The sequence below is a fragment of the Eumetopias jubatus genome, unplaced genomic scaffold, assembly GCF_037043125.1.
Source record: "Eumetopias jubatus isolate StellerSeaLion01/CBP00866 unplaced genomic scaffold, mEumJub1_p1.0 scaffold_14, whole genome shotgun sequence".
Classification (NCBI taxonomy): domain Eukaryota; kingdom Metazoa; phylum Chordata; class Mammalia; order Carnivora; family Otariidae; genus Eumetopias; species Eumetopias jubatus.
In genome coordinates this window covers 76,028,727-76,045,388 of record NW_028274820.1, presented here as the reverse complement: position 1 = coordinate 76,045,388, position 16,662 = coordinate 76,028,727, and the positions used below count along the sequence as shown (strand labels likewise).

Sequence of the window (16,662 nt, the reverse complement as noted above, 5' to 3'; positions counted from 1 at the left end):
CAAATCTCATTTAAAGGAAATTGGAAGGAAAGTCTTGCTTAACACATGGAATAAAATGAGTGTGACCTGAGCTGTTTACAAACAGTACCTTTCTTGAACTTTAAAAATCAACATTCCTTATTTTCATGAATTTATGAACCTACAGTGACTACTGCCAAGAATATAGACTATGGTTGTGTAATCCTACAACTATTGGTAATTACTGTTTGTGCAATGGTTTAGATTAAAAGAAATTTACATTGACCTGTGTTTTGACATTGATACCACATGTATAAGTTATAAAGTGTGGTGTCTTTGATAGGAGCGTGCTGCTTAATTATTCAAGCAGGGTGTGTAGTTAGATCTAGAAGACTATTTGTAAAGGTAAAGGCATGTGGTCCTACAGTGTAACCAAAAGAATGTCGATTTATCAAAAGAAATGTTACTTTTGCTTAATAGGCCATTAGGTTTTGAATGTTTCACCCCTTCAAGACAATAGAGCTTAGCTATTATATTGAAGGCCCTGATTTAACTTGACTTTTAATATAAATCACATGGTTCTTCACTGTGTAGAGGTGAGCAGCCGTCAGGCCTCAGATATTCTCTGCCTAGTCTGCAAAACTTAGGAGGCTACTTTTGATTGGAATAAAAGTGCACACACTGACTTTTTAAAATGTGGCTTTAATTAATGGTGGGTGGGCAGACTTTTTCAAGGAGATGCATGATGTCAGTGAATATGAACTTTAATGAGAGTAAATGTATTGAGATAAACATGCGTCTCTAATTCTCTTCTTGCGGTCATTAGACCCCCAGTCTCTGCTCCCCCTTCTTACCAGCAGAAGGTCTGTGGAATCAAAATGAGAACAGGCTGGGCTTGTGTTTGAAGGCAGGCCTCCTGAGCTAAGCCTCCAACTGACCTGGCTCTAGAAAGCCCCAGCCTCCCAGAGCGGAGAGCACTGTCCTTTCCTTATTTTCTTCTTTGTGCTTTTCAGTGTTTCCCAGATTGTCCAATACAAACATCCTCTACTTTTTAAAATGTGGGTCGGGGGACCATTTTATTTAAAAGAAAAAACATCGATTCTGAGATGATGTTTAGCCGACACTACAAAGCGAATTCCACGCTGCCATTCACATTGGACCTTCATTTTACCCTAATATTTGAACAGTTTAATTCATTTATTATAGCAGCTGCTTAGAGCACCCTCATGTGTCTCTGTACTGTAATATCATTTCAGATCCTCTGTGCTGTTACATCTTTTTATTTTAATCACAGCCTCAGAATTTGTAATAGCTTTTTCCCTTCAGATATGCTTGAAAATTCATCCTTGATTGAGTCTAAGTTTCCACCTCCAAATCAGATTGTTAAGGTCTAAAAAGACAAATCTACCTTCTTCAAAACCAACATTCTATCCAGAAGGAAATTCCAGTTTCTCTCAACAGTTCTCTTTAAGTCTAAAGATGCCATGCCATGAAAACTTCTCAATGATTTTTTAAGATATACAAATTACAAGACAAAGTTACTTGGTAGATATCCACCATTTGTACCCTTTCATAAGCTTGAAAATGGCTTTAACATTAGTCTACTCTTTAGAAATAGTCACAAGTAATTACGACTCATTGAAATAGTCACAGCTTCTTGGACCTTTTCTAAGAGAGTCTTTTCTAAGAGAATCAAAATAATCTGTGATCTAACCAAATACTGCCCTCCAGTCACTGGAAAGGTGCATGATAAGAATTCCATAAAAACTCTTTCCCCCGAAGTTCTCTTACTGTAGCGAAAATACAAAGATTATGGAATTTAAAATCAGACCCACCTTAGTTTTAATCTTGCAATACCAATGGCTTTACTCACCAAAATTCCATTTTTCTCCTGTGTAAAGCGTGTTCCGTGGTGCTGTGGGAAGACAAGAATAAGGCAAATAGCACAGAACCTGACATGCAATGGTGCTCAATAAAAGTTCATTCCTTTCTCTTTAGTGAAGCAAAGGTCATCTGTGACTTTAGCAATAGATCTAGACACAGACCCAGTGGGACCTATTACTTAGGATTCAGTCCGTTTGCTCCAGGTATCCATAGACTCATCTTTGGTACAGTTAAACACACTAATAAATAGGCAGGTAATATTTTCTAGTCCCTAAAATCCTATCCAACGTTTTGTAATTTGATCTTCCAAGAAACCCTGTAGGATATAAACCAGCATGAGTATTCCTACTTTTCGGCTGGCAAGCTGCAGACTGGGCTGGATGCAGTGACTAAAGAGTCACACAGTTGTGACGCGCTGGGCTTGGGGCTCAAGCCAGGCAGTGCTTACCTTTCTGTCCTCCTGGACCTTCCATGGGGTCTCTGTTGAGCATTTCTGAGGAAAACACAGTGTTTCTGTATTTTACAAAAAGCAGCAGTTGCCCTTGGAAGGTAGTTTAATGATGACCTTTTTCCCTTGGTGTAGGGCTTTTTTTTTTTTTTTAAGATTTTATTTATTTATTTATTTGACAGAGAGAGAGAGAGAGAGAGAGAGAGAGAGAGAGCGCGCGCGAGAACGGGAACACAGGCAGGGGGAGTGGGAGAGGGTTAGTAAGGGAGTCTGACGTGGGGCTGGATCCCAGGACACTGAGATCATGACCTGAGCCCAAGGCAGACGCTTAACTGACTGAGCCACCCGGGCGGCCCCCCTTGAGGTAGGTCTTTCTTTCACAAGCACCCTACAATGAATTTGTAGGACTTTTTACAACAGGGGGACCATTCTTTTAAAAGCCAAAACATAACGGCTTGTCACTGTGAGCGTTCCTGAAGCAACTTGGCCTTACTGGGTGGATTCAGAAAGTTCCAACTAATGGCGTGCTGCCACTCTGAGAGTCCTGCGTGCCACGGGACTAAATCTAGGTCGACCAATAATTAAAGCCTTGCTCTGGGAAAGGCACAGTTTGGGGCCCTAAAGCCGTAGGTGGGAAAGCGTAAGACAAAGAAGCTCCTGCCCACGAGAAACTTTTGACGTGTCCTTCGGGAGACAAGTGAGACACCATTGCCGGACCAGCTCCAGGCTGCGGGTATTAACAGAAGAATCAGCCATGGGGCCAGTGAGCCCCATGAGGAGAGAAAGGTTATGTCCCAACAGAACTGGGTGTTGGAGCTGGAGATAAAGATTTCCCATGACTGAGATAGGGAAAATTCTTTCCAGGACGAAGAAAAACTGCAAGGCCAAGAAAGATACTGGAGCAGAAAGAACATCAAAGTTGAGGAATGACGAGGGCTCTAGGGTGGAGTTCATAACTGAGACTTAATAGCAGCTGAGGCTGCAAATTGGAGTCTGCCAGATCTCAGCCTCGAATGCCGTGCAGAGAGATTTGGATATCGCTGGGAAACAACAGGAAGGCACTGAGCAATGCAGGAGAAATTAAATATTTAAGTTCCGCTCTTACGCATTCTTAATTCCTCTGGAGTCCCCTTTGAAAGAGTGATAGATTTCAGTTCAGGTGTTCTATAATGTGTTTGAATTAATGCCTTAAATAGAGTAGGAAAATTATAAGAAATGTTTACTTCCCTGAATTTTATTTTCAGCCTTAAATATACATATAAGGGCTGATGTAGATATTAGGCTTTCTTATGTATACTAACAAAAAATTAGCATATGGCAACTGTGTTGAAATTTGTATTTTTAACATAATGTTTACATTATTATTGGCTACTTTATTCATTAGGGGTTCTCAGCTAGTGAAGGCCTCTTGACCAAGGCAGTACAGAGGCTGGGCTCTACAATCAGAATATTGGCTCTAATACTTGAGCATGACTTTAGACAGGTTACCCAAAGAGGATTTCCACATCAAATAAAATGTATACACTGGGTTTTAAGCAGGACTAAAAGGCAGGTACCATAACTGTCCATATTTTGCATATGAAGAGACTAAGGTCTAAGAGGGTGGCTGGAATTAGCAAACAAATTGAATTGACTTGCTAGCTGAAATCATCTGAAATTCAGACTTTACTTGGCTTCCCGTATTTTACATGGGAGAAGTTTGGAGGGTCAAGGGATTCAGAGTTTCTAGTTCACGTGCTGCCCAAACCAGGGCCATGCAAGGCCAGTGCCATGGAGCACTGGGGCACTGGGGACAAAGAAGATACTTCTGTCTATAGGAAACATGTCCAAAGTCAAACAGAAATAGATATTGTCCAAGACATAAGCACAGACTTATTACAGGCAAGTAATCTTGGGCCTAATAAAAACTTCCAAGATGCCCCTTAAGATAAATAATTATTAATGGTTCTGAACCAAGAGAACTGGGCGTGATTAAAAAGAAATCACATTCTCAAAAAGTAAGGAATATTGATAGAAAATGATAAAATCAAACTGAACTACAGAGCCAGATTGCTTTAACCTCCTATTCATCTAAACCCTCCTTTAAATAATGTGGAGCATCCTTATGAGGCACAAATCTCACTTCATAGGTATTTGCTTTCTAATTGGTCTCCTTAGTTAGTAGAATTAAATGCATTTTGAAAAGGTAGATCAGTTCTGCCAACCTCACCCGTGTCTTTTACCTAAACATAGTATGTGCTTGATACTATAGATCTTTATAGAGCATATGAATCAAAAACTAACCAGAATCAAAGTCCCAAAGCAGAGAATAATTTTTAACAAAATTGTTATTGTTCCATGTAAAGTTCTATTATTCATAGAAAATGTTTTTAGACTGGCCTCGTTAGTCAATAAGAATTATTATATATATGGCTAGTCAACGGTAATGTTCTTGAATTCCACAAATATAAATTCCACACTTTATATTTCCTAGCTAAGCCCACCCTGTGGTGGGTCTGATTTTAAATTCCAAAAACAGCTGTCACTGTTTTTGAAGAATGACAGTGCTCAAGAAATCACAGTATCTCATTTGAGTTAATAAATGATTGCGTACGCAAATCAACTGCACAGGTGGCTAATAGATGTCCCTTGTTTTCCTAGTTCCAGAGCTTGTATGTTTGAAAGATAGAAGTTGGTTTGATTTTCAGTAACTCTTTTCTTAGAGATGTGGACCTGTCAAAAGGATTTGTTAATAAATGTACTTGGCTTTAAGCCAGCGTCTGAAAATTAAATATGTTTTTAAAGTGTGTTTCCCTCAGGAAAACTGATATAAGACCAGAATTATATGAGTTGCTTTGTGGCATACACTCAAATAAAAAAGTGAAGTACTAACACTTCTTTGAATGCCCATGTTTAATTAAGTAACTTAGTTAAAACATAGCATATAAGGACCTAAAATAAATTCTAAACTAAACTTCTAAGGCAAGCTTAGGTGGATTGCCCTTGTTCTGATAGGAAGAGATGCCCTGTATAGAAGTCTTACAAAGATACCCTGGGGTAGCTTGGGAGCCATTTTCAGCAAAGCTGACTTAAACCAAAATTTCATTCTCCTTGGGAGAAGTCTTTCTAACTGGCAAATAATTCTTTGTAGACTATAATTAGATATGCCAACGCTACATGTAAAAACTTTCATAAAACTCACTGAACCCAGAGAACATGAACCCCTGGGGAGGGCAGAGTGGCAAACCCCAGTATGGCAAATGCTGGTAGAGTAATTTGAGGTGTAGACTTGCTGCCAGTCATGTTTGGGTTACATCCTGCCTCAGCCACACTGCCTGTGAGACCTAGGGCAAGAGCCTCAGTTTCTAGGTATCTCAATGTCCTCATCTGTGAAATGGGGATAAAAATATGATATATTTTATATGTTTGTGTGGCTTATATAAGACAGTGAATGTGAAGTGCTTGGGTGGGTTAATAAGTAGCAAGTATAAAGTGCTTAGTGTGGTTTGACATATGGTAAGACCCTAATGAATGTTATGCTTCATTATTATGCTCTGACAATAAGTTGGGCAGATAAATATAGAGTTGTTCTAGCCTGCTCAATGCATGCATTACCTTCTTCTATAGTTTTTTTTTTTTTTTAAACATACAGACTATTGTCTGTTTGGTATAGAAGGCTAATCTGTAGAAGTTTCTTAAATCTTAAGTCTAGAAAATAGCCTCTGAAGACCAACGGCTTAAAATGCTCAAAATTAGAGATTTAAGGGCCACATAAAGAATCTGCTAAGTATGATTTTAGCACTGAAGCAATTATGAGCCTATCGAAGATTTTTTGAGAGAAGTTATCTGGCAAGCTAAAAATGATTTCCATGAGGCTGAATACCAAAAGGGTACTGCTGTCCTTAGGAGTCATATTTATTTATTTTTAAGTAGTCATGTCAAATGAGCAAGTATTTACTCACTGGATGCCACAGAATAAAAATGAGAGGGGATTAAGTGAACGGCGAGGGGCAAAGGGTTGATGCTGACCATGCTGGCCACTTTGGTGATATGAAAAGCCACAGAGGCCATGAGAATGTGAGACGGGAGGTAGGGAAGGCTAGAAATGGAATCTTGACAGCAACCTTGAAGGAGCAGCCATTAAGAATCAAAGAAGGAAGCAGAAGAGACCCTTTAGGAGAGATCTGAGACAAAAGAGAAAATAGGACCTGTGTCATGGACCTGTTTTTGGAAGAAGCTTTCAGCATCACACACTGAACAGAGACAGCAAGTCGCTATCATCAAATCTTTCTAGTGTTCTTTCTTCCTGCTGTAAAACAAGACTTGCACAAACAAAAGTAAATTGAACAGTGCAGATGTGTCATTGGAAGATGGGGAGGTTACCCCCCACCCCACCGTCCTCGTCCCCTCCCAGACATTTGAGTGCAAACAGACCCACGGCTGTGGACAAGACGTATGGCATTTCACATCTTCCTCCCAAAACCTCATTAAAATTATAGCAATGGGATAAAAAATGGTTTAAACCAACCATAAGGAGAATGGTCAAAGAAATGAGAGGGCCCAACAAATTTCTGGGAAGTGGGAAGTAAATGAAGAAATTGTAACTGATGAAGAAGGATGAAGAAGCCACAGTCTAGGAGAGTAAAAGCAGATGGAGGGGTGGGGAAGGAAAAAGCAGACTGGACAATAGCTAAAGTGGGAACCAAGATGCTCAACTGGAGCATCACTGGAGAGAAGCATAGGCCTGAAAACTGGGACCAACTTAAAAACCCATAGATGGAATAATGAGCCCATCCACTCCACTCCCCTTCCCCCATGAGCAGAACTCCTCAAAGTCTAGCATAACCTCCCAGGCTTTCTGGAGTTAGTCTCTCCAACATAACAGCCAATGTCCTACCTACTCACCAGAAATCAAACCTCTCTGGCCCATAAGCCCCACCCATATAACCTGCATTCCTAAATACCTTTTTGGGACTTCATTCTTAAATATGAAGAGACTGTCCAAGGATTACCATATATTTGATTAAATTCATCAGCAAGAGAGAAAAAGACCAAAAATTGTAGGAAAAAATGACCCCAGGAAGAAAAAACAATAACACAGGGATGAGAAGAGAATTTTTTAAAAGCCTAATTAGTCTCCTCATAGATATTTCAGAAGATGTTAACATCCATAAACTGTAAGAATGGATGCTTTGAAAATGTGACAGCTAGAGAGTAGGAAAGAACTTGGAAGAGAAAGCCAAAGAAACCTCCCAGAAAACATAACGAGAAGCACAGGAAAACAGTATGGAGATTCATCAGGAGACTAAGAATAGATCTATCTATCATATGATCCATATGACTATTTCATGTATGAGTATTTATCTGAAGAATACTAAAAGACTAATTTGTAAAGTTTCTCCACCCCATGTTCACTGCAGTATTATTTACAATAGCCAAGATACAGAAGCAGTGGATGAATGGATAAATAGTGTGTGGTATATGTTCACAGTGGAATACTACTCAGCCATAAAGAATGAATGGATAGTGTGTGGTATATGTACACAGTGGAATACTACTCAGCCATAAAGAATGAAATCTTGCCATTTGTGACAGCACAGATCTCAAAGGTATTATGCGAAGTGAAATAAGTCAGATTGAGACAGACAAATGCCGTATGATTTCATTCATATGTGGAATCTAAAAAACAAAATGAACAAGCAAAGCAATACAAAAATAAACTCCTAGAGAACAGGTTGTTGGGTACCAGAGGGGAAGGGGGTGAAGCAGTGGATGAAACGGGTAAAGGGGGTCAATTGTAGGATGGATGGTAACTAGACTTTTGGTGGTGATCACTTTGTAATGTATAGAGACACCAAATTATAATGTTGTACATCTGGAACTTGTATAATGTTATATACCAAGTTTGCGTCAAAAAAAAAAAAAAAAAGAAAGCAAGAAAAGGAAAAAAGGAAAAGAAAAAAAGCAGCCCAAAAGACAAGTGGAGTTTAAGGAGATCCATAAACAATACCCATCTTTCCCTCTTGAATTTGAAACCAACTGAAAAGTGGATAAAGGAGATGGATGGCTAGAATAAAAACGTCTGTTGCTCTGCTGAAAAAAAGCTGCACTGGAGGATGTAGCTTCAAAGTCTCGAAGCACTTCCTAGCACTCCACCCCTGAACTGGACAGACTTACTCACCCTGTCACAGGCTGTACATTGGAGCCCCTGCAGGGAGCCCCTTGCTGGAGGGAAGGAACTGATCATAACTCATCTTCTCCACAGGTTGGCAGATGCCCAACAAGAAGGAACCTAGGCACACAAGCCCTGTCCTTCCTCTAAACTCACCAGTTGGACCAGTCATTTCTCCTCCCCTGGAGAGAAATGAGTAAGGGAATGGTGAGAGCCAGGAGTGTTACTTTAATGGAATTTCTTCCTCAAGAAGCCAGAAAGAAAGTATTAAAAATATAAGAGGGAAAATATAAAAGACATAAAGGATCAATTGAGAAGCCTCAGCAACTGACTAATTAGAATGCCATGAAGAAACTAAAAAAACTGAGGGTAGAAAAATATTAAGAGAATGTCTCTGTGCTGAAAGAGTTTCCAGACTGAAGGAGCCCACTGAGAGCTGAGCAGGATTAATTTATTTTTTTTTCTTAAAATCCTAAGTATCAGGCTGATATTTCAGAACACCCAGGATAAAGGAAAGTTTCTGTAGACTTCCATGTAGAAAAAAACACAAAGTGAAATGAAAACAAAAGGCAAAGAATCAGCCAGACATCAGACTTCTCCTCTGAACCACTAGGAGCCAAAGCCTGTGGAGCAACACCTTCAGTTTTGAGGAAAAATCATTTTAAACCCAGAATACTATACCCAGCTGAACTATTAGTCAAGTATGAAGGTTGAATAAAGACATTTTAGATGCATAAGAATTCAGACAACGTATCCCCCGTGCACATTGAAAGAGTTAAGAAGTTGCTGCAAAGAGAAGGAATAAACCAAAAAAGAGCAAACATGGCATCTAGCAGAGTAGTGTGTCCAAACTGGGAGGGCATGATGTTGGCTCTCAGCTGTGTAGCCAGTCCAGGTTGCAAGAAAGTGGAGGATCGTGGAGGCTCCAGGGACAGACAGAAGGATGGTGAGCGTGCAAAAGATCAGGTTATAGTAAATGCACTTGGTAGCGAGGAAAATGGGAAAACCCCAGACTTCACTCCAATAACATTCTTCTTTGGCACAGAGGCTGTGATGCTGGATCAGAGGTTATGACCCGCACGCAGTCCTAGCATGGGCCTTGCTTGCACAGTTAACACGACTACCTCCATGTTGATTGTTTCCAATTTTTAGAGTCAACGTCTAGACACAGTGTGGGAGACACCTATAGTCACGGAATAGGATTTGTATGCCTCATCTTTGTCCCTATAAAAGGACAAGTGCTGCTGATGGAGACTGGGAAGCAGAAGGGGAGGAGGGAAGAGGGACTGCAATGTCTTCATATGAGACAGCACCCGAGACTTTTGGAACAAGAATCAACTTTGGGCCTTAAAGTTGCCTAGATCCCCAGAATTGTTGAGAGGTGGGGCGAGGAAAGTAAGGGCCGGGATAAATTCTCAACCTCTTTAAGAAGTCTCTTAGGAAATGCCCTCTGTAGATTAGTAGGTCAACAGTGACACACAGGGCTGCCACCTTCGGTTGTGCTAACATGGCACTGCACCCTCCAGAGGGCTCCACTCACCTCGTGGTTACTGCGGATTTGTTCCATTTATAACAATTTTCTGGCAGAGGCGCCTTGGGATGCCTTTCCCTATTCCTCCCAAAGTCAGGGGTCCGCTAGCACAGAACTGTTCGTACAAGCATTTAGGTAACCACCAGAAAGGCTACAGGCAGAATTCCTTTTGAGTGGCCACGGCTGGGCTTGTGCGGTACCGTTGGACAAGGGGGAGAGAGGAGGGTACAACAGAAGGTTTCAGCTTTTCACACTGATCCTGCCTGGACTATCTGATCTTTTTAAACCAGGGGCACATATTTCTTTAATTAAAAATTCTGAAAGTAATCGTGAAAAACAAACACAAAAAGCCCAGACTGCCTGGCAACCCCTGCGATGCCCCCAGGTGCTCGGCTTGGCTCACCCCTTCCTTTGAACGCAGGTAAGCCTGTGGCAGCTCCCCTCCAGCCACCTGCATGGGAAGCCCAGCAGCCCCTCCATCCCCTCCTCCCAGGATTCCCGGGGGCGCGTCCCCCTGGGCAGGTCCCTCCACTGCAACTGGGTCCTCGAAAAGCACTTGGCTTTTACTCCATCTCCCTCTTTGAGTCCCTCCAAAACAGCATGAGCATAAATTGTTGCTTGTAGCCATTTCTTGGATACGAGGATGTTTCGGTTACATAGGGTAGGACACAAATTCTAATCATCAGCTACCCCAGTTCCTAGAAATGTAATGTGGCTGTCTGCCATGGGAGCGTCTCACCTGCTCGGCCCTCGGTGGGCTGGGACTCCCGGGGCAGGGTGGAGTGCAGCCGCTTCTTTCCTCCTGCAGGGCACTCCCGGCTTTGGATGCCATTCAGGATTTGGGATCCTCCGCCCGGCTGCCTATTAGAGGCACCTGAGACCCGTCGTAGCCTCGAGGCCAGACCCACCCCCAGCCTAGGTTCTGATCTACTCTGCCGAGGGAGAGGCCTATCTGGGTGCTGGAAGCCGTCCCCAGGTGATTTTAATGTGTGGCCAGAATGAGAATCACTGTTGTGCTCTCTCCAGATGCCAGGGAACAATCCCCAGATTGCTGTTGTTTTACTCTGTTCCGTACAGAGCTTGAGCCCCCCCGTTTTTAATGAAAGTATAATTAACATACAATGTTCTATTAGCTTCAGGTGTACAACATATCGATGCGACAATGCAATACATTACGCAGAGCTCACCACAGAAGTACAGTCAGCCGTACAACGTTATTAGTGTTATTGAGTGTACTCCCTATGCTGTGCTTTTGTCTTGTACTTTTGACTTCTAACTGGAAGTTTGTACCTCTTAATCCCCTTTACCCATCAAAGGGTTTGACTCTGTTTTTCCCTCTCTTTCCAGACCATGCAACCCCTCAGACTGCAGCCAGATTGTAGAAGAGCATGCTCTCCCTTCTTTCTCTGGGTCTACACCCATATGCAGGCCTTTAAAAAGTGGACCATCCTGCATATATTGTTCTGCAATTTGTTTTTGTCACTTGGCTTCCTTTCATTCTGTCATACTGATCTACCTCATTATTCAAAGCCCACATAATATTCCATTATTAAGCATATACCATAATTTGCTTAACCATTTTCCTGTTGATGTCATTTGGGCTTTTTTCCTAATATTTTGCTGTTGCTGAATATGCTGCAATGAACATCCATGTGGGTGTGTATCCTTCAAAGCTTGTGCAAATATTTCCAGAGTGGAATCACTGAGGTCAAAGGATACATATATTTAAATTTTTGACACGTGTTGCAAAAATGCTCTCCATTTTTAAATGGTGTCTCAATTTACTCTTCCACAGACAGTTTGTTAAAGGATTCCTTCCTTGATACTCCTAACCAACATCAAATATTATCGGCCTTTTTACTATTTGTTAATCTGCTAGGCAAAAACAAGTGTTGCATTCTTTTAGTTTGTATTTCATGATACTAGTGAAGTTGAACATCTTTTTGTACTTTTGTTAGGACTTTATATTTTTTCTCTGAATTGCCTGAATAGATTTTTGATGACGACTAGTTTGGAGGATGCAATATAGTCCCCCCTACTTAATCTCTCTGCCTCTTTTTTCTCCATTATGCAGGCCATCTTATCTGGTCAATTTCTAACTTATTCAAAAGAAGAGAGGAAAATAGTATGTGTAATTAAAAACTTGAGAAAAGCACAATGCAATTTATATAGGATTTTAAATGTTTTTAGAAAAAGCACAGATCTGGGAGTGAGACACGGACTCACACCTTATTTCTGCCACCGTCTATCTGGGTAACTCTGGGGATTTTACTTTCCTCGCTGAGCCCTGGCTTTCATAATTATAGAATGGGAATAATAACCTATTTTGCCTAATTGTGGTAATTAGACAAGATAATGTGTGTGAACCACCTGTCATGGAGCCTGTCAGGCAGTGAGGTGCTGGATAAGTGGTTGTTATTGTTACATCGTTATTATAACATTCGATCATGTGAATTCTTCTAAACTAGGAAGAAGTTCCTAAACTCACCAGGAGTTTCTCAGTCCCCTTCCTTATTCTTACATTAGTGTTAGCTACTCTCTAAAATCACGCCCCTCGGCTTAGGTCCCCTTCCCTCTGCCTCTCTGAGCAGGGCGTTGTCCCCTTCAAAGTTAAGAGTTTTGAATTTCAAGTCTGCAGACCCAGAGACGGAGGTGGCCCCGCGCTGTGATGGAGCCCCGAACAGGCTGTGTGTTAAGAGCGGGGCCTGGAGCTGTGAGCAAACCCAGCATCAGAGGTCTCACTTTCCCCCAAGGTTAGCTGTCAGATGGAGACTGTGATTAACCCACAATCAACAACTGACCATGGTTCCAGTTGAAATAGTTGTAGTTATAAGTCATAGACCCTGGGGGCACAAACTTAATATCTTGGACCCCAAGAAGTACAGAGGCAGGGCCAAGCCAAGGTGGATTCATTCAAGCAGTTCAGCAACATCCTCCAGAACCGAGTCCTTCCCATCCTTCGATCCAGCCATCAGCAGCTTGTTGCTGGTCCAGAGTTGGCTGCCCCGTGTCCCAGGGGAGCTCCTGCAGAAAAACCAGAGACAGAGAAAAGAAGCTTCTCCTTGTGTGTCTCTTTTAAAGCGTGAAGAAATCTTTTCTCACAAGTCCCCCTGCAGATTATTCCTAACATCGTATTGGCCCCAGCTGAATCAGGAGCAGGACAATGAGATTACTATTGCTGATTTGGGCTGCTCTGGGCCAGAGAGAGGCCCGGCCAGTTCTGAAGCATGTGGCTGTCCAACACCGGAGCAAAACCAAGGAAGGAAGTGGGGAATGGCTGTTGCCAGCGATGATAATGATCAGCAGTGTGGCCCAATGCCATGTGTATTTATAAGGAGTCATAAGATATATTTTTAAGATCGGATTTTTATTATGCAAATGCTTCAGTTAGTCATCTAAAATATTTACCAACTTTGAAGTTTGCAACCTGGAAACTTAGCATTACAAAGGGAGGGCAGTAATATTTCCTGTCATTTGTAAAGCTAAGAGTGTTGTTTATGAGTAAATAACCCAGCTTTAAAAGGAGTAAGTCTTGAAGAATGAGCATTCAGTTCCCAAGCACTTGGCATGGAGTGAGTTCTGTGGCTCTGTTGTGAATTTAGGATAGAAAACTGGACAAGTGGTACCCAAATGGGGCCGTAAGGGAGCCAAGGTGTTCCTTCTAGGGCTGTGTCTGTGGTGGAGGCCTGCTGTCCAGGTCACCCAGGGAACCTCATATCAAACCCCTGGAATATAAAGATACAGGGGGAGGAAGGCACATGGGGGAGTGTAGTTCCAGAAAAAGAGTTCATTCTAAGACATCCCTTAAATATCCCCAGATCCCTGTGACCTGGAGGACCAAACTAATGACATCCCCCCTGCTCACGTCTCTGTCCTTGCCCTTCAAGGCTGGCTTATGCTGAAGAGCACAGGTTTCAAATGCTAACAGGGCACAGTCCACCATGAGGGGCAGAACAGGAAACATAGGGTGCTGAGGCCCAACCTGGGAAGGGTATGAGTGAATTCACAACTGGAGAGCCACCATGTCTTGGATCCTTCCACTCTAGAATACTTGTTTGGGACTGACTTTCTGGAATGAAGAACCTTTTTGCACACTCGGTTAGAAAAGAAACAATTTGTAAAGAGGCAAAACCAGGTTTGGGCAAAGTTACCTGGGTGAGACATGGGTGAGGCGGCCTGGAAGACTGGTATCTGTGTGTGTGTGTGTGTGTTTGGGGGTGCATGGGGGCGGGTGAGCAAGCGTATTGCAGGGAGCTCCACCTGGGATGCATGCTGGAACCACCTACCCACATCCCACACCCAGACCAATTATACCAGAATCTCAGAAAGTGGGCAGAGCAGGGTTGAATCTACCACATCCAAGTTCTTAGAAATAGTTCTCTCAATGTGTTACCCTAAGAATTTTGTTCATAGTCCCACCTTGGATAACCTGATCAAGGGGGTTCACTGTCCCCTCTGCCTATGTCTTCCACCCCAGATAGGTGCTGTCTTGGGGATACAAGCAGAGAGGGTGGGAGCCCTCGGCAGGCAGGTGGTTTCTCCTCCTCTGATCCGCAACTGAGCCAGGGACCAAAGACGTGGTTTTGGTGAGACCTCCAAGGTCTGGTCGCCCCCATGGCCCTTCTGTGTGTCACTTAGAATATCTGATGGAGGAAGCCCCTAATCATCAGTCATGATCTCCCATGAGCAACAAAAAGCTCTTTCAATATTATAATAATTTGGAAAACTGACTGAACAAGAAATTAGTTCTAACTGTTGGTGAGGGGATGACAATTGTTAAAGTAGTGAATCATATGAGAAAGGGAACACAGGAAGGCTTGTAATCACAAAACATGCTCTTAGAAAATATTGTGAGGAAATCCATTTATTCATCCATCCTGTGAGTTGGAAAGACTCTAGAGTCTGGGTTTGCATCTGCCATTCCACATCTTGGCCTAGGAGTTTGGGCCAGTCATCTTACTTCCCTGATCCCTAGGTTCCTCACTTGTGAAGTGGGAAGATCAGTACCTCAGGATGGCTCTGGGGACCATGGGTGCTGAGGACTCTTATCACTTAGCTGAGCCAGGGAGAAATGGGCCCTGGCCCGCCGTAACCCTCACAAAGTTGTGTTGGGGCAGGCACAGGTGTGCTGGCTAATCCCAAGGCCAAATCGGAAATGTCCCTGGACAGTTCCAGGGCCCACCAGAGCCCTTCCCTGTCTTGAGACTCATAGCCTACACAAAGGGGGTGCCCGTGCTGGGAGCCAGCTGAGATGGGCTGGTCCCATTTACCTTTGCTTCCTCCCCGCAAAAAGAGCAAGCTTGGCCCTGTCATCTAAGCTGAATAATTTGGCCAGAGTTGAGTGATAATATCCCAAATTGAATGGCATTCTCAGGGTCATCAACTGACTTCCAGCATATCCTGGCTCTGTCCTAGACCAGCCATGTCCCTTGGGGCAAGTGCTTTAACCTCCCTCAAACTTGCTCCCCCATCATCTGCAAAATAAATATGGGGCACAGGATTGTTGTGAAGATTAAGGTCATCGAGATAGAGCGTAGGAAGCATTAGCACAATGCCTGGAACATGGAAATAGAGTCACTATTATTGGCTTATCAAAAGAAGCAGGCTTAGCAATTCCTGAATATTACTGTACATTTTTAATATAATAAAGCCATATTTACTTAGGAAAAAACCCTCTAATTTATTCTCTCACTCTTCAGACTGGCCCTGTGCCCTATTCGATTCAAATTAGTGAGGATTTTGTTATACCAATGGCCAAATAGTGTTCACAATCCCTGATTCTCCCTGGGACCCCACCTATTGTGGTAGTGCGGTGTGGCAGAAGTGACCCCCAACATCTCCCAGTCCTCAGCCCCAGGATCGTCTGTTATCAGAGTCACTTCTCGATCGCTCAGTGGGAAGAGGAGTGGTAGCCCCGGTCCGGGGCTTGCGTCGGCTTGCACTGAACTTGCCCGTCTCTCCCGGCAGGCGGTAAAGCGGTTCTTGAAACAGGAATGCAAGTGTCACGGCGTGAGTGGCTCGTGTACTCTGCGGACGTGCTGGCTGGCCATGGCCGACTTCAGAAAAACGGGCGATTACCTCTGGAGGAAGTACAACGGGGCCATCCAGGTCGTCATGAACCAGGATGGCACTGGTTTTACTGTGGCTAACAAGAGGTTTAAGAAGCCAACAAAAAATGACCTCGTGTATTTTGAGAATTCTCCAGACTATTGTATCAGGGACCGAGAGGCAGGTAAGTTCGAAACACTTTATTCACAGTATCTCATTCTTTCACCGATCAGTACTCCATAGCTTCAATGCAGTCCTGGGCTTTCAGCCTGACAATTCTTTTTTTTTTTTTTTTAAGATTTTATTTATTTATTTATTCGAGAGAGAGAGAGAGAGAACACGAGCAGGGTGAGGGGCAGAGGGAGAAAGCAGACTACCTGCTGAACACACAGCCCAATGTGGGGCTCGATCCCAGAACCCTGGGATCAATGACCTGAGCCAAAGGCAGATGCTTAACTGACTGAGCCACCCAGGGGCCCCCAGCCTGACAATTATGTAAGTGCAGCCAGCTGCCTTCAGGTTCAACGTTCATGTTCTTATCATTCATATTTAAAGTGTGCAGAGAGCTTTCCTAAGCAACTGGAGAAATGGGTTGATAATGTGCAGGTTCTGGAGAAAGGTGAACCCAAGAAGGTACATGGC

The 16,662-nt window shown here is 42.9% G+C and overlaps 1 protein-coding gene across 1 annotated transcript in view; it reads left to right on the top strand.

Moving 5' to 3' along the window:
* The window catches only part of WNT2 (Wnt family member 2), a 41,638-nt gene that overhangs the window by 9,179 nt on the left and 15,797 nt on the right, over window positions 1-16,662 (top strand). Inside the window, exon 4 of the mRNA XM_028104972.1 lies at window positions 15,940-16,204. Coding sequence (XP_027960773.1) covers window positions 15,940-16,204 — 265 coding nt within the window. The remainder of the gene's footprint in view (window positions 1-15,939; window positions 16,205-16,662) is intronic.